At 45.8% G+C, this 23426-nt stretch overlaps 1 protein-coding gene across 2 annotated transcripts in view; it reads right to left on the bottom strand.

The window, feature by feature from the left end:
* Positions 1-23426, bottom strand: part of CDHR1 (cadherin related family member 1) — a 70184-nt gene that overhangs the window by 23126 nt on the left and 23632 nt on the right. For both annotated transcript variants that reach the window (XM_081861158.1, XM_081861159.1), the window contains exons 8-12: positions 20867-21010; positions 18461-18539; positions 7646-7746; positions 6663-6866; positions 2781-2933 (exon numbers count right to left, since the gene is read on the bottom strand). In XM_081861158.1, the coding sequence (XP_081717284.1) occupies positions 2781-2933; positions 6663-6866; positions 7646-7746; positions 18461-18539; positions 20867-21010 (681 nt within the window). The remainder of the gene's footprint in view (positions 1-2780; positions 2934-6662; positions 6867-7645; positions 7747-18460; positions 18540-20866; positions 21011-23426) is intronic.

Genomic DNA, 23426 nt, shown 5'->3' with positions numbered 1-23426 from the left:
TCAGCACATCCTGAATCAAAGAGATTCAGCCAATGGCAATGGAACATTAGCATTGCCACCAAAAAAGGAAGCAGAAAAAAAGAACATAAGAAGAGCTCTTGCATTCGTTCTTGGTTGAGACCTTGGTGGCGATGCTCAAGAAAACCAATAAAGCAGAATAAAATGAAACCGAATCAATCTTGAACATCAATACACCAGAACAGGTTATTTGGCTAAGGCATGAAGACGTTAAACTGTGTGTGTGTGGGGGGGGGGAGATATGAGTGGGATACACTTATGAGAAGTGAATAATAATAATAATAATAATAATAATAATAATAATAATAATAATAATAAATTACTTATACCCCACCCATCTGGCCGGGCCTTCCCAGCCACTCTGGGTGGCTCCCAACAGAATATTAAAAACACGATAAAACATCAAACATAAAAAACTTCCCTAAACGGGACTGCCTTCAGATGCTTCCTAAAAGGCATCATCATCATCATTATTTATACCCTGCCCATCTGGCTGGCTTTCCCCGGTAACTCTGGGCGATTCCCAACAGAATATTGTCAGATAGTTGTTTATTTCCTTGACATCTGATGGGAGGGCATTCCACAGAGCGGGCGCCACTACCGAGAAGGCCCTCTGCCTAGTTCCCTGTAACCTGAGTATTATTGTGACTAACTTAAAGCCAACATTTTATTATTCTGCATCCAGCAATTCCTCAAAGAGAACATGGAGCAGCATCGAGAACATGGAGCAAGATGGAGCAATGGTCTGCCTTATGTCTCTGGGAATCTTAATAGGCCACTTCCACAGGGATATTCACATGTCTTCTGAAGACAATGCGTTGAATACAGTATAAAGACTGGTGGAGTCAATAGCCAAGGAGGTCATCTGGAGTAATAGAAAGATGGTAATGAATCAAAGTGGGCATTAAGCTGCCCCCCCAGGAGAACATGCAGGGGCAGAAGACAGGTGACTATTCCTCCCCCCCCAAAAAAAATTCAAATGCCCAAGGACCCAATCCAAATCTGTCTCTGAAATATTGCTTTCAGCTTGAATCGAAAGCTGCTGCAAATAGATGATGATATGCCTATTAAAGACTGTTAATCATTCCCTCCGCTACGAATAATCAAATATTGGGGACCGACATAAAACAAAGGTTATCTAAAATTAACTTTGTATATTCCATCGCTCTTGGATAAAAACCAGCAGGCCCGCTATCTTAGATATGTCAGATAACGAACCACTGGAGGCAACCCCAACACAACAAAACATTTGGAATGTACGATTTCATGTGGAAATCTGGTCTCCAATCAAGTTACATGTCTTTAGGTGCCAGGCAAAAACATTCCTCTTCTCCCAGGCCTGTGACCAATTAAACAATTTATGGCAAACTGTGTGTGGCGGGGTTGGGGTGTTATTGCTTTTGCTTGTTAGTATGTTGTGCATTTTTGTGTTTTTATATTGTAAATTGCATTGTGTTCCTCAGATGAATGGCAGTAAATAATAATAATAATAATAATAATAATAATAATAATAATAATAATGTCAGTGGAGAACTCTCTACTGGAACCCATGGTGAATGCATCTCTGCCTTTCTTTGTTGCCAATGCATTTGGAATTTATAAAAGGGCTTTAAAATGTTGTATAAAAGCCCTTTGCTGTTTATCTTCAATCACTTGCAAACAACAACAACAACAACAACCATTTTTCAGAGACAAAGTGTACAATTTCTCAAGAAAAAGAAACACACACTTTTCTCTTTTAATTACTTCCTTTGGTGTTTACAGCGGTGCTCTTAATCATGCTGAATTCTATTAGTATTCATGAGGCCACGCTTTGTAATTTCCTTACCATGCATACTTGGGCATTGCTTTATAACCTTCTGAGAATTTTCTAGTTGTAACAGGAATAATTATAGGTTGTGTTCCATGCGCACCTCTTGGATGAAACACCCCATGAAATAAACAGGCAAGGGCCTTGACAGGGCTCAAAAGGAGCACACGGCCATCAAATCCAGCCCTCTCCCATGAGGCAGAAATATCCACACATCACCTCTCCCCCCCGCCCCAAGATTTACCCACAAAAGCCAGAACACTGTATGCCGCAAACAGAGAGGTCAAACAAGTCGTAAATAAGACAGCAAGATACTTGCAAATCGCGTAGGTTGAGGTGGCTCTTGCAAATGAGCCAAGGGACACACTTCGGAAGGGCTTCTATAATTTTAGCCGCATGAAAAACTATTTTGGGGGCGTTTATTGTTTGTTTACAGATAGTTGCCTTGGTGATGTTATCTTGCGTCTGTTGAAGTAGCTGTTGCATCACCACCCGGTTTATTGTTTTTCAGTATATTTATGATATGCAGTGTTTTTTTCTTTAAAAATATGTTTAGGGGTAGTCTCATTTTGACTCAAGAAAATCACCATTTTGTAGTTCAAATCAGGGGAAATAAATACAGTAAATGGACAAATGGACAAAGATTCACAAAATGTTTAGGGGTATGCGTACCCCTTTGTCTCCCCAGGGGAAAAAAAAAACACTGTATATGTGACATCTCAAGATTCTATGCTGCAGCTTTAATCCTTTGTGTAGTATTTTGGATGCAGGATTCCCCCCCCCCCAGTCACCATTCCAGGAATTGGAGGGCAATTTTCTGAAGGAGGAAGCCTGCTATAAACCCAGGGTTCTAAAACACCGAGGGAGAGCCAGCCAGGGCAAGAGACTCCCTGCTTCAGAAGATTGCGCTCCAGCGGGAATGAAGTTAGCATGAAGGCAGAAGTTACAATACCTTGAAGGTGAAGACCTGGAACTTTTCGTAGTCTATGGCAGCAGAGTTTTCTACGATGATTGTGACCTGCGCTTCATTCAGCACAGTCTGAGGGACAACGCGAAAAATGCCACCTGGCCCGACAAGCCGGAGGTTGAATTTCGCATTCGCCCCCTGTGAAGAAAGAGCCGGCATTAAAAAATAAATGACAAATGTATCATAGCATATAACCCAGTACTGTTGATTTCCTTACAGAAGAGACACATGTGTGTGTTTGTATAAGTGTAAAAAAATCCTAGTCTTCCCGCAATAAATGTGGAAGTAGTGGATAGTTATTGTTAGTTCTACTCTTGACCTAAATGGGCCTGCTGGCTCTCCATCTCTGCACAGTAAATGGAAAGTATGCTTGCATAAGCGAACATGCGGAAGTCCTGCATTCACAACCAGGAACTCTGCTGTTATCATGGAACCCTGTACAACATGTAGAAATTGGGGGATAGAGTCGGCATTTCCCTTTCCATATGTGGGGGAGAATGAGAGGAGAGGGCAAGAATGATTGCTTAGTATCTTCAATTCAGCAGCTACTGGATGAGAGAGAACTAAGAGGCTTTCTGAAGTAATCTCCCCAAGCTTTGGCTCACAAGATGTCGTGGTTTTGATGAAAATAGATTTGGGAGCTTGCCTATTCCTCCAGTCACACTGGAAGAGCACCTAGTTTAGGTTGGCTAAGTGTGAGAATAATCTGGAAGGTAGACTCTGAGATGCTGAACATTCAGAATGACCCGATTACCTAAATATGGGTCATTTTAAGTACAAGGTACACCTCCATATACTTTGACCAGGGACGTGTTTGAATACTATCCCTTCTTCTGCTAAAAAAGTACTAGGAGTGGGCCTTAGGTTGGTGGCACAGGTATTTTTCTTATTATTCCAGATTAATATAGTTGCTGCTCTGGAAATAAGTCACTACACCTTTCTGAGAGGAGAAGAATACGATTGGGTACGGTCAGGGCCAGCCCACCCATGAGGCAAGATGAAGCTTTTGTCTCAGGGTGGCAAGGCTGAGAGAGGCGACAGATCTGCCTCTTGTGCTTGTTGGTCTCCTCTTCTTCCTCTGCTGCGTGCCCACTCTTCTTCTGCTGCTCCATTGTATGCATGCCCACCCTGCCATGCAGGGCTCCATCTTGAAAATGTTGTCCTTACAATGTTGCCTGTTCCCAAGGAATGAGACTATGAAAGTAATGAAGCTTAAGCTTCAGGGTCTGTGGTCCACATTGCTTACAAACATTTGGGCCTAGTAGGCCCAACCCGAGTCGCAAATTGTTGCATATGTTTCGACAGTCCCAAAATTTGGGAGTCAGCATCACAGATGTTGTAAAGGTGTCATGATCTGATGTGGAACAGCTCCGATGGAGAAGATTGCAGCGGTTCCGCGGACCTCGTTGCTGGTTATGAAGGGTCTCCCATGACAGCTGAAGCTTTGGGGCCCCCGAAATGCTGGTGCATCACTGAGTAAGGGTGTGACAGGCAGGCACATGGCAGTGGTGAGAGTCCAGATATTCTGGGGAGGGGACAAGGCCCTGGATATGGCAGAGGGGCAGACCTATGGGGGACATCAAGTGGCAAAACATCTCAGCCTGGCTGTACATAGGGTGAGGTGGTAGCCTCAAGCACCAGATTCTGAGGGCTGAGGAGTGGCTAGAGCTGTGTGCCATAAGTACTGTTTTGGGGGGACAGGAGGCAGGCAGGTGTGGGGAACTCCCTGGTCCTGAATGGGGTATCTGTGCCCCTAAAGGACCAGGTGCGCAGCCTGGGAATCATTTTGGACTCACAGCTGTCCATGGAGGTGCTGGTCGATTCTGTGTCCCGGGCAGCTGTCTACCAGCTCCATCTGGTACACAGGCTGAGACCCTACCTGCCCGCAGACTGTCTCGCCAGAGTGGTGCATGCTCTAGTTATCGCCCGCTTGGACTACTGCATGGGACTACCTTTGAAGGTGATCCAGAAACTACAAGTAATCCAGAATGCGGCAGCTAGACTGGTGACTGGGAGTGGCCACTGAGACCATATAACACCAGACCTTAAAGACCAAATTGGCTCCCAGTACATTTCCGCGCACAATTCAAAGTGTTGGTGCTGACCTTTAAAGCCCTAAACAGCCTCGGTCCTGTATACCTGAAGGAGCATCTTCACTCCCATTGTTCAGCCCAGACATTGTTCACTCCCATTGTTCAGCTCTGAGGACCTTCTGGCGGTTCCCTCACTACACGAAGTGAAGCTACAGGGAACCAAGCAGAGGGCCTTCTCCATAGTGGAGCCTACTCTGTCAACACCCTTCAATCAGATGTCAAGGAAATTAACAACAATCTGACTTTTAGAAGACATCTGAAGGCAGCCCTGTTTGGGGAAGTTTTTAATATTTGATGTTTTATTGTGCTTTTAATTCTGTTGAGAGCCATCCAGAGTGGCTGGGGAAACTCAGCCAGACTGGCGGGGTATAAATAATAATAATAATAATAATAATAATAATAATAATAATAATACTGCTACTATATGGTCTGCCTTGCATCCTATCGGCTAGCCTGCTGCCCTCATGTGCAGTAGACAATGCACACTGGTTGGGGCCAGTGAGTGCTGCTAAACTTTCCCCTTGAACACCCAAAGATGGCTCCAGTGGGGAACAAACAGGTGCAGGCGGAACCAAAGATCAATTTGGGTAGGGACTGGAAATATAAATATGAATTAAAAAGCAATCTTCAATCTCAAAAGAAAATTGTATGGTTTCCTTGTGATAGGAAGGGGAGTAGAATGTAGCAAACAAAAGATCTGTGCAAAATATACTGGCCGTGACAACTTTTGGCTGGTCTCTGCTTGCTCCGTAATATTAGTAAGCAGTTAATTTAAATTTTGCTGCCTTCTGCAACTGCAGAAGCAGCAATTACGAGGCTGGCTGCCTCAGAAGTAGTTACTTATCCCTTTGCAGCAGGCTGGCAGGGAACCTGCTGACTTTTATATGGAGCAGAATGCAACCATGTTAGCACAACACTGAGTATATGCTACATGTTGATGGACTAGATTTTCTTTTCAATAATTGCAGTCCTTTCATGTGTATTAAACTTTCAGGCCTCAACTTTTCCTCTCCTGCTAGCTCAGGTGGAAGCTATTACAGAGGTTTCCTTAGCAACCTTTGCCATAGTTTCCACATAAAATAAACTGTACTGAACCTAAAGGAATCCCATTCCTCTGGTTAAAGCATTCAGCGCTCACTGCATATGGGACAGAGTGCTTATTTTTCAAAATAAGGCTCTAGTAGAGTAGCTTTAGCAATGCTCCAGAAAGATCGGGACCAGAATTATTATTTTTTAAAATAAAAAATAAAAACTAAGTGGGGCAGCATGGAGTATTATTTCTATCGGCTGATGAAGTAAATCAGCGATAATGCAATAAAGAAAGGGCACGACCCAGTCAAACTAAGAGGACAAGGCTTGCTGAATCAAACAAAATATTCATCCATTAACAGCATTTTGTTTCAAGGACACAAATGTCATATGCCCCTGGAAATCAAGCAGGACAAGAAGACAATGGATTGTTGGCTGTCACCACCACCTAGTTTTCAATGCTGTGATACTTAAAACAAAAGGTTTATGGAATCAAGGCCAGCCCACCCATGAGGCAAAATGAGGCAACTGCCTCAGGTGGTAGGATCCACAGGGGCAGCAGATCCTGATGTAGATCTTTATCCCCCCCCCCCGATCTTCCCTGGAAGGGAGGAAGCATTTTGTGGTTCGCCTCAAGTGCGAAAATGTCTTGGGCTGGCCCAGAATGGAGGTATAAGAGAGAGGCAAGAAAGGACAGATAAACAAAACAAAACAAAACAAAACAAAACAAAAACACCACACTGGCCTGATCTGAATCATTGACGGTAATTTTGAGGCCTCTCAGAATCTCGCCCTCTGGCGGATGCTCGTACATTGTGAGCTCAAATCGGTTCTGCAGCCCGTTTTCTCCATAGAACGTCGGTGGGTGGTTGTTGAGGTCCACAACTCGTATGGTTGCCGTGGCAAAGGCGTGAGCAGTCGCCTCACCCTCCGGGCTGATTTCGGAAGCCTGTAGTGAACAAGAAATGGATTTGCATGGGCTTTCCCTCCTGCTTACGATGCTTCATCCAACATGCAATTCTAGAGTTTGATCGTATCAGTATCTTGCTGGTTGCATTTGAGACTTCAGCGACGTCAGCTCTTCACCATTGGCCTCAGGGCTGAACAGAGGTGGAAGGTCCAGATTTGACTTCCCACAGCCCCAGCCTTGCACAGTGTTAAGCATACTCAGCTAGAATGAGGAACTGTCAGCTCTGTATGCAGTTGCCCTATATATTAGAGCACATTGCTGACACTGAAATATTTCTTGAGTTCAGACCTACTCTGACCATTTGGTCCTCCTGGACAGAAAGAACTCCAAAAGGCTTCCTGACCAACAAAGACTTCCTAGTTCTGGTATGTTTCTGTGCATTCCTCCCTGACTCGTGGCTTTGTCCCTTGCCTCACAGTCTCTGGTGCAAATCTGACAGCTTAACCTATGGTTTAGCCATAATACATAGTACATATGTGAACAAATTTGCATAACTTGAATAATGCACACCTGTCTGGTTACCTAGTTAAAGAATCCAGTTCTTTTCTCTTTAACACACCAGACCCTTTGGGTAGAGTTGGCATTGACAGAGAAAATTGTTTTTTTTTTTAAATGGTATCATAGCAGACAGCAGCAATATGCATCAATTCTCCTATGTAAAGAGGGCACTACATTTGCAGTAGTTGAAATTCTGCACACTGCAGATCTATCAGAAGTGGTAAGGGGAAACATTTATAGCAGGAGAGTAAGACAAATACCTGAATTTTCAGTTCATATACTTCTTTCTTCAGCTGATTTGGGCTTTTAATAACAGAAATGGCTCCAGTTGCGTTATTTATTTCAAACGAACCTTCACTTCCTGTTACAAAACAGAAATATACCTATCAAATTTTCCAGCCCCCTCAAAAAGAATCCGCTTCAATCCAGTTGCAGTCAGAGGTAACTAGTTGTGCAGAGCAACTACTGGCCATACCCAGAGTACTGGGAAGTTATATTAATTGAAAATAGCTTCCCAACCATGCTGAACATGTGACCTGCTGTTTAAGAGACCCAGGACTCATCTACACAGCTGCAAATGAAATGTTTCAAATGTTTTGTAAAGTGCAATGTACAAATGTGACACTAGATGGTGACAGTGAGCTATGCCAAATCGAATGTATTTTTCAAAACTTTTAAAAAGCATTTTCACAGCTGTCAGGGGCTCAGGAGCTGAGGCACAGGGAAGATGGGAGATGGAGAGCGAGGGGGAGGAATCCGAAGGGAGCGTAGGAGGGGACAGTGGTCCGAGGGATTCCATGAGCCTCTCCAGAAGTCCAGAAGTCCAGAAGAGGTCCAGAAGTTTGTCGGCTTCGCCAACTTTTATCGCAAGTTTATCAAGGGTTTCGCGATGCAAACGGCGGCCATCACCGACACCCTCAGCTCCAAGAAGAAGTTGTTCATCTGGACGGAGCAGGCGGAGAAGTCCTTTCAGGAGCTCAAGCGACTCTTCGCATCCGAAGAACAACTGCTACATGTGAACCCCAGCAAACCCATGTGGGTTGAAACGGACGCCTCCGACAGAGCCGTGGGGGCAGTCCTGTTGCAGCAAGATCCGCAAGGGAACTGGAGGCCGTGCGCTTTCTAGTCCAGGAAACTCAGCAAGTCAGAGCAGAACTACACCATCTGGGACAGGGAACTGCTGGCCATTCATGCAGCCTTCAAGGCGTGGCGGCACTTCCTCATCGGAGCCAAACACACAGTGCAAGTTTGCACGGACCACAAGAACCTGGAGTACTGGCGTATGACGCGGTTCCTGAACCAGAGACACATCCGACGGGCGGAGTTCTTTGCAGATTTCGACTTCAGAATAGAATACATCCCAGGAGACAGCAACATCATGGCGGATGCGCTATCCAGGAAGCCGCAGTACCTCGAGGCAGAGGCACCGGCGGCAGCCAAGCACATTTTCGCACCGAAAGCGTGGGCATGCGCCGCAGCCACGGTGGACCTGGACGCAGTACGTCGCGCGTTGCAGACAGACTCCTTCGCACGATCCAAGATGGAGGAGGTGCGAAGCGGCACAGCGAAGGACGATGAGTTTCAGATACGCGACGGACTGCTCATCCGCAAAGGGGCCCTCTACGTGCCGGGAGACGACCTCCGCGCGAAGGTACTGCAGCAGTTACACGACGCACCCAGCGCTGGGCACTTCGGCAAAGAGAAGACGGTGGAATTAGTAGCCAGAGACTTTTGGTGGCCCAAGATGAGGGGAGAAGTCGAGGATTACGTCAAGAGGTGCGACACATGCCAAAGAGCCAAACCAGTACACAGGCCGCCAGCGGGATTGCTGGAACCGCTACAGACGCCCCTTGAGCCGTGGGAGAAAGTGGCCCTGGAGTTCGTCACAGATCTGCCCAGCTCGCGAGGCAAGACAGCGGTACTCGTGGTAGTGGACTTGTTCACCAAGATGGCCCACTTCATTCCTTGCGCGAAGGTGGCCACAGCGGAACAGACAGCCAAGATGTTCATAGACCACGTGTTCAAGGTGCACGGCCTACCACGGTCTATCCTGTCCGACTGGGGGCGCCAGTTCATCTCGAGTTTCTGGCAGAAGCTGATGGGCATCCTGAACGTCAAGGTCAACCTATCGTCGGCGAGACACCCGCAGACCAACGGACAAGCGGAGAGGGTCAACGCCATCATGCAGCAGTACCTGAGATGCTACGCGAACCAGCAGCCCTCGACCTGGGTGGACTATCTACCACTGGCCGAGTTTGCCTACAACAACACGAAGCACGTGTCCACGGGGGTGACACCGTTTTTCGCCAACAATGGGCGGCATCCCAGAACCTTCCCGGGGTTAGAGAAAGTCGGGGAGGGGGAGCCGCAGGGAGCTGAGGACTGGGCGGCGGAGTTACAGGAGGTCCACGAACAGCTCCGAAGTTGGAGCTAGCTAAACACGCTTACAAAATGCAGGCAGACCAACACAGGAGAGTTGGTGAGGACATACGGGTGGGGGACTGGGTCTGGTTAGCAGCCCAGGCAGTGCCGGCCAGATTGTTAGCTAAGAAGAAGCTCGGACACAAGCAGCTAGGGCCTTACCAAGTCGAGGCACAGATCAACCCAGTGGCCTTCCGGTTGACACTCCCGGAAGGATCCAGAATGCACCCGGTCTTTCATAGATCGGTGCTCACGCCTTATAAGGCACCTCACAGGTTCCAAGCACCAGGGACAGCTCCCAGTCCGCTCAGAGGCGCACCCACAAAGGGGGGGGCACCGAGGGAGGAGCCGCTCAACGAGGTCATGGAGATCTTGGACTCGAGATGGAGGGAAGAGGGGGTTGAATATCTACTAGCCAGGGAAGGTACCCCGGCCAGCGCCAACAACTGGGTACCATACAATGCGGTGGAGGAGCACTACCTCAAAGACGAGTTCCACGCACTGTACCCACACAGGCCCATGCCGGCGGATTATTTCGACGAATATCTTTTCATACCCACACTCTCAACCAGCACATTCCAGGGTTTCTCTTCAGCTGAAGAGGCGTCACAGGAGACCAGCTCCCCAGAGGGATCCCTCTCAGAGTTTGGTACAGGCGGGTCTTATTGGTGGGAGGATCAACCTGAGGTGGGCTGGCGCAGAGAACTGCCGAGGGGACCATGGCACGCAGTGTCACCCCAGACAACAGAGGAAGGGGGGGCACCGGGCGAGTTGGGGGTAGATCCAGGTTTCGAACACACCTCCCAAGAGATGGAAGCAGAGGAGATCGCCATTGGCGGGACCATGGAGGACTTCCCGGACTTATCCGGCTGGCAGCACGCCACGGGGGAAGAACTGTACCATGCACTCACCCCCACAACACTGGAGCACCCAGAACCCACACCGGAAGAAGGGGAGGGGGGAAGGGGGGCTTCGAGGGGGGGATGGATGTCAGGGGCTCAGGAGCTGAGGCACAGGGAAGATGGGAGATGGAGAGCGAGGGGGAGGAATCCAAAGGGAGCGTAGGAGGGGACAGTGGTCCGAGGGATTCCATGAGCCTCTCCAGCGAATCGGAAGATTCATGGAAGGGAGGTCAGATCCGACCAGTGTCACGGAGGAGGGAGGCAGTGATAGAAGTAGTGTAACGGTTAGGAGAAAGGTCACTGGGTTGGCGTGAGAAGCAAGTTCAAATGTACAGGAGCGCGGGACAGCAGAGAGTGAGGATTGGGAACCGGGTCCTAAAGCACGCCGGAGGCAGGGGGAGGAGCTAAGCGACTCAGCGTCGGAAGAGTCCAGAAAGGGCAATGCCCCAGAGGGCAGGAGGACCCAGAGGAGAAGAGAGCAGCGCAGGAGGTGGAGCAGGGCTAGGATCTTAAACTGGTGTGGAAGGGGCGGAGACTCAGACGGGACTTCGCCAATCTAGAGTCTAGACGTAGGGCTGCACGCTCTGGCTTTGAAATGGAAATTAAACTTCAATAAAGACTTTTGTACATAACATCAGCCTGGCGTTGGTCCTCTGTGAGCTGGGACCTAGAGGCAGCTCTGACAACAGCGTTTTTTATATGTGTGTAGATTACACCCTACTTGTGCAAATACACAGGTACATATGAACCTGTATCTTACATGCGTGTTCATGGAAATATCGCTTTAGGGATCTTATCTGGAGTTGATTGTATACCACAGAGGCTATTGTAATGGACACCATTACTTTTACAATACCAATCTAGTTTTGCTTACTGGGGAATTACCAACCACCAACAAATGCCAATATAAACAAATTTAACAAGTTTGTTTACTAAAAAGGGTGGTCGGTGAGTCAAATGATTCTGCTGTTTGAAGTGACAGCAAAATAGCTAGTAGTTACAAAAAATCAACACATTACTTGGGAAGAAAGGCAAACTAGTGTCAGTGTATTGGAAGAAGCAAAGACCACCAGTGTTGAAGCACTGATTCTTCAAACATCAACTTTGTTGGACTGGTCATGTTGTTCGAATGCCGAATTATCGTCTTCCAAAGCAACTATTCTATTTCAAACTTTAAAATGGAAAGCGTAATGCTGGTGGTCAACAAAAGAGGTTTAAAGACTCTCTCAAGACAAATCTAAAAATAATGTAGTATAAGCACTGACAATTGGGAAACACTGGCCTACAAGCACTCCAATTGGAGAACATCCTTTTCCAAAGGTGTCATGGACTTTGAAGATGCTCAAACTCAGGACGAAAGGGAGAAATGTGCTAAGAGGACGGCACGTTTGGCAAACCCTCACCATGATCAACTCCCACCCGGAAACCTATGTCCCAACTGTGGAAGGATGTGTGGATCCAGAATTGGCCTCCACAGTCACTTACGGACTCACTTTTAAGACAGTGTTCATGGAAGGCAATCTTACTCAGCTATGAGTGATTGCCAAAGAAGAAAAAAGAATGACTTGCAGAATTATCCGTCCTTTTGCTGGTGGAGCCATCCATGCACAGAGGGGTTAGCATAGGGCTTAGTAGAACCTGGTACTTTTCTGTGTCCTTCATGAACCCACTTTGGAGCATGACACGCCATTGCTGGGAATGAGAGGCCTGTGCAATATTCCCATAGGCAGTTCCACGTTACCCTCCCTTTTTAGTACAGGTTACTTGCATGCACTCCTGCGCCAATCCCTCCATGTGTGGTTGGCTCCACCAATGTGGAAATGGATCATGTCACAAGGGAGTGGAACCAGTGAGGAATAAGCATATGTGCTCCAGACAGGATCTGGAAGAAGGTACACTCTCTCTGTGTGAGAGATTTTTCCCTTTAAATGCTCAGTATCTATCTTTGAATGCCGAATTGCTCGGGTGTGCAAAACATAAGCAAAAGCTGAAAAAGAACACTTTTCTTTGCTGGGGCATAATTAATTCCTCCAACAGTGCAAACTCCTCTCACAAAGCTCAAGTATGTGAGAAGTTTAACTTTCACAGATTCCTTTTCCTGCACATGTTTCTGAAAAACACACAACAGCCTCAACCACAAACTCAGTTCCTTGTATCTCGGGCATTCGGTGCTCAACAACAACAATGGCAACAGAAGCGGCAAACCCAAATCCTTGTATCTTAGGTGTTAAACATTCCATTTCCAAGTAATCTAAAAAAATGTGAAAAGATATGAGTCATGCAAGAGGCTTGGGGTTTTTTCCCTGATGACTTCTTGAGGCAGCTGTAAGTGTTAAAATCTTGATTTTTAGATCTAGTTAGTCTTCTAGAACTGGGCTGCTCATGATTCACCCAATCTAGAACCAGTACCAGACCAATGTGGATTGCTTGCATTTGGCTTGTTGAGTTGTATGTGGCCAAAAGGGGAAATAAATATTGGTGATGTATACATACATAAATAAGAATATTTTGCAGACTTAGAGAAAGAGTGACCATCTTTTGTCTTCACAGCCAAGTAGAAAAAGGAAGGTGCTAGAGAAAATATTGAGTCCAGTCCTCAATTATACAGAACCCCATTTCTGCCATACATGGAAGTATGGGTGGGATAAAAAAAGGCTCTCTTCCAATCATCTCTCTAAACAACTACAATTTTTACCTCTCACACCATAATTGGTCCAATCTAGCTAGTGACATATGCACACAGAGTTAAGCTTCCACAAAGAGAATGAATCATGCACACACAGGAACTGCATACATGAGATTTCTGACAAAGTTCAGCAGCCAGGTAGGATTCCAAGCTACTACTAAGTTTACTGGTCCAATCAAAATATTATACTCTTGGCCAGCCACTAGAATCATAGAATCAGGGTTTTGTTTTCAGCCGGAACTTGCCAGAACTCAGTTCCCGCACCTCTCTGGTGGGTGCCATTGCCATGAAAATAGAACAAGGGAGGTGTTTGTGGTGAGTTCTGGCACCTCTTTTTCTAGAAAAATAGCACTGCATAGAATCATAGGATTGTAGAGTTGGAAGGGAGTCTGAGGGTCATCCAGTCCAACCCCCTGCAATGCAGGAATCTTTTGCCCAACAGGGGTTTGAACCCATGACACAGAGCTTAAGAGTCTCACACTCTAGCAACTGAGCTATCCCAGGTCCCTGTTCAGCCAGAAATTGTTGAAGTTGCAGCATATGTTGCTGTCAATGTGCATGCATGTGCTGGCACAATGCACGCCTTTGTGCATGCCTGGGCACTGACAGCAACCTCAGCTCAGCTCAAATCTTTTCTGACCCTCTGATCCTAGCAACTGACTAACAGGATACTGTAAGGGAGAGATAGAGTTGTGAAGGCCAGGCAGTCTAAAAGCAAACATGTACTTTCACTTCAAGCTCAATCCCTTCACGAGAGCATCACTGAAGGTGGCTGGCAGCGATCTCTGAGTGCATTCTCCAAAATGACATCCATATAGTTTGCTCTCCTATTCATAGCACAGATAAAGGTAAAAGGTAAGGCAAAGGATCCCTGGATGGTTAATCAAAGGCGACTATGGGGTTGTGGTGCTCATCTCTCTTTCAGGTTGAGGGAGCTGGTGTTTGTCCACAGACAACTTTCTGGGTCATGTGGCCAGCATGACTAAACCACTTCTGGTGTGACAGAAACCAGAGCACACAGAAACACTGTTTACCTTCCCACCACAGCAGTACCTATTTATCTACTTGCACTGGCGTGCTTTCGAACTGCTAAGTTGGCAGGAGCTGGGACAGAGCAACAGGAGCTCACCCCATCGTGTGGATTCGAACTACCAACCTTCTGGTCGGCAAGCCCAAGAGGCTCAGTGGCTTAGACCACAGCTCCACCTGCACCCTAGCACAGATAAACTAGGGAACCCACAGTAGATCATGAGCTCCTGTCCCTCATAAATCTCACCCCAGGCCTTAAATCTTGCTGACTCAGGTCTACTCTCAAGCAGTGCAACATCTGGGGACACTGCCATAGGGAAGTTGAGTGCCCCTGTTCCCCTACCCTTCAGACCTGACAAAAAAAAATTATCAGTGCTATCCCCAGTTTTCTGACCAGAGCTGCATGCATGCGACCCTGACTGGTGCATGCATGTTCAACATGTTCAGTACAACAGGAGTGCAGCATGTATTCCGGAGAATTTTCATACGACGGATGAAACATGTTCTGGGGCTCAGCCAAGCCTACTTTGAAACTAGAAGTGTAGGAAATCCAGTTAAAGAAAACAGCATCGATACTCTTCTCTGTTTCCTTCTCTAATTTAACACTGATGCTCATTTTGAAAACTGCCCAATAATGTCTCATTTTGCTAATATCTGCAATAACTGTGACTTCATTAGAAGGCATTAGACTTTGCACTGAACATGGATTGACTTATGTGGAGGGCCATTATCAAGATTCATAGGGCAGAAAAGGAAAGCTTGACTACAATGGAAATGAAGTCAATAGCAGTTTCAAGTGCTCATATATCATGCTATTCACTGCCTAATTGCTATGTGGAAATAGATGATTCAGAGCATGGTTCATCATGTGTTTTCTGGAGGATTTGCCAGCATATAAAATATAAAGTTCTTTTCAATGGTTTAGCATTATTTATTCTTTAATAAGAATAATAGACCTTCCTACAATTCTACTGGGTAACAGGTATGAAACTTCACATGGGACTGAGATGGTACAAAAAGCTTGGGGAAGAACAAGTATGCAGAAATCCTGCATCTGTTGTTACAACATGTAAGGAAAGTAACTGGTAGTTTAAATAACTCGCCATGATATGCATGTTTGTTTTGTGCTATGCAATAACAACCACAGCAATTTAAATGCATATACAGGGTGAGTCCTTTAAAAGAGGCCCCATGGATACAGAGTACACATATTCCACGGGGCCTGTTTTAAAAGACTCACCCTGTATTTTCACATTGGCAGATAATGAAGTGCAACCTAAGACGTGCAAAATAAACTGATTGCAGAGGAATGGAGAAGACCAGATAAAAATGCAAATAAATGTCGGAATAGATTGAGGCGTGTCCGTACGTCATTCTTATAAAGCTACTGAAAGTCAAACAGCAGAAAACCTATTCCTTGAAACTGGGTGTGCCCCAATCACATATAAATTCAGAGAGAGAGAGAGAGAAAGAAAGAAAGAGAGAGAGAGGGGTTGAAGAGCAAAATGGGATGTAGATGAAAGGAGCTGCACTCTCCCATTCCAGTTCTATACCTCTCTTCCCCTGGCCCCCACAGTTTGGACCCCAAAACTGAAAGCGGGACTTTCAGGGAGGGGAAAATAACACCTGGGAGACAATCTGTGAGGAGATAAACTGCAGAAGTGAGGAAGGAAGGTTCTGCTCTTCAGCTGCGGAGCATATGCCCACGCTGCCCAGGGCAGGTGAGCTCCCAAGGGGGGCAGGGCACGGAGGATGCCCCCCCCCCCAGGCACGGGGTAGCTGCTCGGGTGCATGGAGCGGCACACGTGCCCTGCAGCTGGAGGCAGAGCGAGTCGCCGATGGCGGACATTCGGTGAGCCTTCCTCCTGAGACTCCCAAGCCTCCCCCAGACTCTCAAAACGAAGGGGGAAGGGGGGAATGCCACTGGCAAAGCAGCACAACTCCCCCTTCCCTCAACAGCTCGGGGTGAGCTTGGGAGTCGTGGGCTAGCAGCGCGCCAAATGTCACCCCCCTCAGTGAAAACACCTGGGGCGGTCTGCCCCAACCGCACCCACATCCTCCACCCCTGCTGCTCTTCTCACTTGAATTCCCCCTTTCTCTCCACAACTTCAGCTTTTATACAGCCTTTTTTATAAGGCCACAGTCCTGTATACCTGAAGGAGCGTCTCCACCCCCATCGTTCAGCCCGGGCACTGAGACCCAGTGCCGAGGGCCTTCTGGTAGTTCCCTCCCTGTGAGAAGTGAGGTTACAGGGAACCAGATGGAGGGCCTTCTCGGTAGTGGTGCCTGCCCTGTGGAACACCCATCAGATGTCAAGGAAATAAACAGCTATTTTATTTTTAAAAGACATCTGAAGGCAGCCCTGTTTAGGGAAGTTTTTAATATTTAATGCTGTATTGTTTTTAACACTCGATTGGGAGCCGCCCTGAGTGGCTGGGGAAACTCAGCCAGATGGGCGGGGTATAAATTATAAATTTATTATTATTATTATTATTATTATTATTATTATTATTATTAACATGATTTGGGCCGGCAGGCACTTAAACTAACACAGTCTGCTGCCATCACTTGTAGTCTGAGATAGCCAGGTTGTGCTATCTCCCCAAGGTCCAGTTAGGAGAATTCCAGGTAAAAAAGGCACTCTCAACATCATCCTTCACACACCAGGTACTTGACATTACAAAATGCGTCCTTTTCCCAATATGAAGATAGAAGTTATGTGTGAAATAATCCTTAGCTTGAGGGTAAATATTCTGCAGATAATACCATGCTCTAGTTGGATCTCTCTCTCCCCACCCCCCGCAACCCCACCACTAATAGCAGCTTAAAATAATAGACTAATTCCTTCCAACAAAGCTGCCCTGATTGAATTAACAGAGTTTTAAGTTAAAAACAAAAATCAAGACAGTCATATGGATTTAATCTAGCTTGGCTGTCAAGGGTAAAAGTAGAAACATAGTCTCTGTGTGGAGGGGCCAGAGTTAAGGAAGCAGGCTAGTTCATCTGGACTGAAAACCTTTGTCATTTGGGATTGTATAACAAAAAACTTGTTAAGACAATATAAAATGTAAATTGGAAAAAAAACAAAAAACTTAAAAGGAAAACCTTTGTCATTTGCTCCTGTCACCCCATGTCTATCAGAGCTCCACTGTGACATCATGGTTTTCCCTTGCCTGGCTATGTACTACTTTCTATCTCCACTAACAAATGCTAGACCCAGGTCTTATTGTACTCCCCATGATCTGTCATAAACCGGCCCTTGACTCTCAAGCATCACCCCTGCAACAGAGTCTCGGCCAACTGGCAATCCTGCCCAGTGGCTTAAAATTGGTTCACTCATCATCACAATCCTCATAACCAAATGCAGTTCATTAAAAGAGGAGAAACAGGCCTGCTAAAACACAGGCAGACAATGGTGGTATCTACACACACACATACAAAAAAAGCTCCAACGCTGTGAAAATGCTTACCGCCCCCCCAAAAAGTTTTGAAAAATGCATCTGATTTGGCATAGCTCACCATCGCCATCTAGAGTCGCATTTGTATATTGCATTTTACAACACATTTTAAATGTTTCATTTGCAGTTTTATAGCTGAGTCCCATGGAGGCCAATATGCCCATTCCCGATGTGTACAACTCCTATTATCCCTGGCCATGGGGCTGAAGGGAGTTGTAGTCTGAAGGGCACCATGTTGGGAGAAGCCTTTGACTCTCCTAGAACCTGCCTGTGCCTTCTTAGACACAGTGAGAGTGAATATCTATTTTGATTATATAATTTGTGGTTTTATATTTTGATTTTGTTCTGTGAACCAGCCTGAGACCTCCGGGTATAGGGCGGTATATAAATTCAATCAATCAATCAATCAATCAATCAATCAATAAAATAAATAGCTTTACAGCAAATCAAAGCAATATTAAGTACATCTGTTTTTTTATATCTGATAGGCTTCCTTGCATATATGAAACCATAACTAAACAGTGAGTTCGGTGGATTTAGGTATTCCTTTAAGATTTCAAACCAACCCAGTAAACTTACCATTCATAAGACGGTAATGAATGTCATTAGGCTTCCCTCGGTCCCCATCAATAGCAACAACTGTTATTACCTCAGAACCCTGGGGAGAGAGAGAGAGAGAGAAAGAGGGAAAGAAAACAAGGAGCACAGGGAGGTAAAACTGCTGTAAAATATAACTCCAAGCCAACCTAATGCATCAGCTCTCTCCCATGTAGACAGGCAACACAATATAAAACTGAGCACTCTACTTGCAGACAGCCTTGCCAAACACAAGCTCACCAGCATGATATGGTAAATGATTAAAGAGAGAGGAACTAAAGGTCCTGATCTGTATTTGTAGTTCTGCTCAGAGAATAACTTTTCTATATTTTTTTATGGCGTATTTAGCAGAGAACGCGGCAAGACCAAGTTCAAGGAGCTTATAACAAATCAAGGAGCTTCGATATCTCTGGTGGAAGAAGTAAGGACCAGCAACTTTTTCCTCAGTGATAGGAGGGGTTGACCACATCTCAGAGTTGCCTTGGACTCTAATGAGCGAGAGACATCCTTCTGCAATTATTTGGAAAGCTTTTTTGGGGGGGGGGGAGTTGTAGAGCTTTGAAAAGCGCTTTAGGAAGAAATCCTCTTCAATAGCTAAGAAAGCAATATGCTAAAAAGAGAGAAAAAAACGTTTGACCTGAAAATCCACTCCCTTTGCAAGTTTAATGGGCAACACCTGGATCTGTAAATAATAGTAAACCTCGAAATAGCATTTTACTATGTGGAGTTTGACATACTAAGCAGGGAAAGAGGTGAGTTTTTCCATCATTATAATATGATAATATTTTTGGTTATGGGGCTCACAGTGGAGGTGATTAATGCTTAATTATCCCTGATTTCCTCTGTGAGCTCCATAAAAAACCCCACAACTCGGCGTATTTAATAATTATAGGCATTTCCAGATCATTGGTTAATAGCAGCACAAAGTAAATTATTATGTTTCACAGCTTTATGGCACCTCTTATTGCCAAGGATTATGAAGTGCATGAAAAACACCTCCAATATTCCTCAAAATCATTCTCTCCTGGCCTCTAACTGGGCAGGCTACAACAATATGGGCAGTGAAATATGGTACCAATGTCTACAGAAATAACTGAAGATTGTGAAGGCGGAAGCCTCCGTAAACATGCTTTGAACAGCAAGTTGCAGCACCACAGAGCTAAACTATGAGCTTGCTTCAGCTCTGGAGAATTTTATATCCACTTGCACAAGCTAAACCAGGATTAACCAAACCTTATAAGCTCCTGCAGGTTGAACTTGGATTTCTGCCGAGGTTGAAAACGGAAGTGGATGTAGTACATAAGTTCAGTTTGAACATTAAGCAGGCTTGGCCTTACCATTTGGCAAAGTCAAATAGCTGGGGACAACTTGTGTGTATAATCATGCTACAACCCTTCGTTATATCTGAGCATCATAAATTAATTCTGTAAGAACATGGCTTGTCTAAGCAATACTTCTGCTAAGCCATTTATGGTACATGTTCCCCCCCAGTCTGCTTCAACTCTCTCTTTGTTCATCTCCTTTCTGCCTACCGTCTTTCCAAAAACACTTGGAAAACTTGATGCAGTTTCAATATGATCTGATTTTAATTGATTAATTTTGGAGCATCAGGCGTAATCCAATGGTGTACATACAATCCACTGCGTGTGAAGTGGGGTGAAAGGATATTTCAGCCCCCTCTTGAAGCAGGAGCTGCTCACACTCCTGTCAGGCATCAGAGGACCCAACCCCCACAGCAGGTTGCCAGGAATGTACAAGACAAGAAAAAGTCCTTACCATCTGCTTTTTATTCAATATTCACAGAGAGAGGCTTGGAATTCAGCCTCTTGGATAATGCTGTTGCCCCGAGTGAGTTTCCACCCCCTCCATCCCTCCCATTTCTTCATGTGTCATCGCTATGGGTGCTGAAAGGTGCCCTTTGCCTTTGAGCTCTTTGCTCTCCTACTTTCAATGCTTGCTGGGTTCTGGGAGAGGGGGATTCTGGAATGCTTTCTAAAGACACTGTGTCTGTCAGCTGTCCCCCCTCTGGTGCTTCTTCTTCCTCCTCTCCCATTATTTCCCAGCTTTCCCCCTCATCTGCCTCTGAGCTGTGACCTCCCTCAAACCCCTGTTGTAATTCTGAATTGTCTTCTTCTCCTCTAGAAGGGTCAGGCTGGGGAGGCGGTCTCTACCATTCCTCCTCTGCCCAGTTTCTGACAACTCCCCTGAAAAGTGACCCCTTAAGGTCCAGGGACCTTGGACATTTTGTGGGGAGCACTCACTGTCAGAAAGGAAATCAGCAATCTCCTTGCACATGTGCACTTTGCATCCTTCCCCCCTCCAGTTATTTGTTGCAGAAGCTACATCATTTTGGCAGGGAGCACAAGAAATGATTCTTGTGGTACTCACGGCCAGAGTGTCCTCATAGACATATCCATAGTAGGGAGTGCCGACAAACATCGGAGGTGTGTCCTGAACATCTTCCACATTGATTGTGACAGTGGTTGTGGCTGAGAACACCTTGTTGTTGCCACGGAGCTTGCCGCCGCCATCCTAGGATGTAAAACAGTTCCAAGATCTTAGGATCCCTTTGCATTTCACACACAAAAAATGTTCTCCACTCATTTGGAGTGAGAGACCAGGCTGAGAAGTACAGCTCTGATGAGGAATGGTGGGAGCCTCCCCCTCCCCTTGGATCCTGAAGCTACCCAGGAGCAGGAGGACAGTATAGATTTGGAACAATGGTTTGCAGAAGGGCATAGTTCTGAAGACAAAAGTTGGGATGAACTGGGGTTTGAACAGCAAAGTGAAGTAGAACAGGAAGAGATAGAGCTAACAGACTCTCTCTCACTGGAGACTGTCCAGCTATCAGTCCAAGGACACGTAGAGCAAATAAGGTGGCTGCACAAAAGGCACAATGGTTGCAAGATCAGGTTGCAAGGCGCAGAAATGACGAGGGGGGGAAGTGGGTGGAAACCTTAATTGGAAACACCGTCATTTCGAGAATGGCTGTGTTGGTCTTTTGCTGTGATCATTAAAGACTCTTTAAATGGTAAGCAACTCTTTTCACTTTGGCCTGCTTATCTACGGCAAAAGGGTCCCCGAAGCCTGACCATTGCTCTGCTCCTGGTAGAATAGACTAACTGGACATGTTGAAAATTATGTGTACACCAGAACTGATGGAAATAGGAAATATCTGATCTGGCACAGATAGATGGGGCTCATTCCCTGAACCATAGGAAGTTCCCCCCTCATTTTCAGCTTTTCTTCTGTTAACTACTTCTGAGGAGGCCTGACCTTAAGTGTCCAAGATTCTACATCCCAAGGATTCTAAGGAGAGAGGCTTTTCCCCGGGGACCACTCCCAAGGTGACAACGGTTACTGTCACTGGACCAAGGATTTACTGCAGTGCTCCTCATGGATGCAAGCCTTTCGCTGTGTCAGCACAATATCAGTGGTATCAAATTACCAGCCAGTATCTCTCCCCCCCCCATTCATATGAATTTAACCTTTCTGCAGAATATACGATAAGCAAAGAACAAACACTTGTTGCCAACAACCCATTTGCAATATCTCAATGACTCATTTGGAATATGAACCCAGCAGTATACAAAATGCTTCTACGCATTTCTCAATTTTGCTTTATTTTTAATTGCTCTTGTTTGTTCCTCAGCCGAGGTAAATCCATCACATATGCTTTGTTTGCTTTTCTTTGAAAGGTTTGCAGATTTGAGCTTCAACTGGTCAAAGGGTAGCTAAGTCGGAAAATTCTGCTCTCCTATAGGGTACCAGAGGCTGACTTTACCCAGAATCCTTAAATACAGGCCTTGACATGATGGTAAGACCCCACTGATCTTGGCAACATTATTTCTGAAGGAAAAATCAGAGGACTGGAGTCCCTTAGAGACTCCCTTGTGATGGTATAATCAAAGTGCAAACAGCCTCTATGGACTATGAGAGAATTGACTCCTGCTGGAGCTGCAGGCACAACATAGGCAATTAAGGAGACAATTTGACAGATGTAACCAGGAGGAGCCTTTCAACACCCCGTGATCATCATGGCTGAGCAGGGCTTTGAACTTGAGAGATCATCTACACAAACAACCAAATTATGCCCCGAAACCTTTAGCTCATATAGTCACTATGTCCATTCCACCCTTTCGTGGGCCAGGGGAATTGGCCTGTAGACTGGAATGTACAAAGCATCTGTACGAAGGAGTCACAGATCTGCTTTCAATTACCGGTAATTATTACTCTCTTCTCCCCACACACCCCAATTTCATTTCCTCCTCCTCCTACACACCACACAGACTGATGTCTTAAAGCTTGGAAATGGTGTTCAGAAATATAATGAGATAGCCGTCCATCTTGGATTGTCCAAGTTCAGAATGAAGGTGGAGGAATCTTTTGACCGAACGCTCTTTCTCTCATGTATAAAACTTCCCGAAGCCAGAAAAATAGGATGTCAGGGAACAGGAGTCTAACCCACCCTTCACACTGAAATGTGCAGGGTAGGCTTATTGTTCACAAATATTTTTTAAAGTAAACAGGAGTGTATGGTGAAGAAGGTTGCTGTTGTAGATCTGGCCTCCCAGTGGTGGTAACATTGCCACATAAAATCATAGAATTGTAGAGTTGGAAGGGACCACGAGGATCGTCTTGTCCGACCCTCTGCAATGCATGAATCTTTCACTCAACATGGGGCTCGAATCCACAACCCTGAGATTAAAGAGTCTCGTACTCTACTGACTGAGCTATCCCAGAACAGCAAGGATAGGTAGCAAGTTTGGGCCATATAGGCAAGACCAGCAGATTGGCTTCACTGATCCACTTGAACTGTCATAACTATGATCCTGACCCACCATGTCACCCAACCATCCCAGTACACGGCAGAAACATTGCTGCCAGGAGGCCAGATCCATAGCAGTGCTCCTCCCCACCAGCTGTTCTTGGACTTGAAGTTAAAAAT

The sequence above is a fragment of the Podarcis erhardii genome (assembly GCF_964252035.2).
Source record: "Podarcis erhardii genome assembly, chromosome: 5".
Classification (NCBI taxonomy): domain Eukaryota; kingdom Metazoa; phylum Chordata; class Lepidosauria; order Squamata; family Lacertidae; genus Podarcis; species Podarcis erhardii.
Note: the sequence above shows the minus strand (reverse complement) of the source record. Positions and strands in the feature narration are given on the sequence as shown.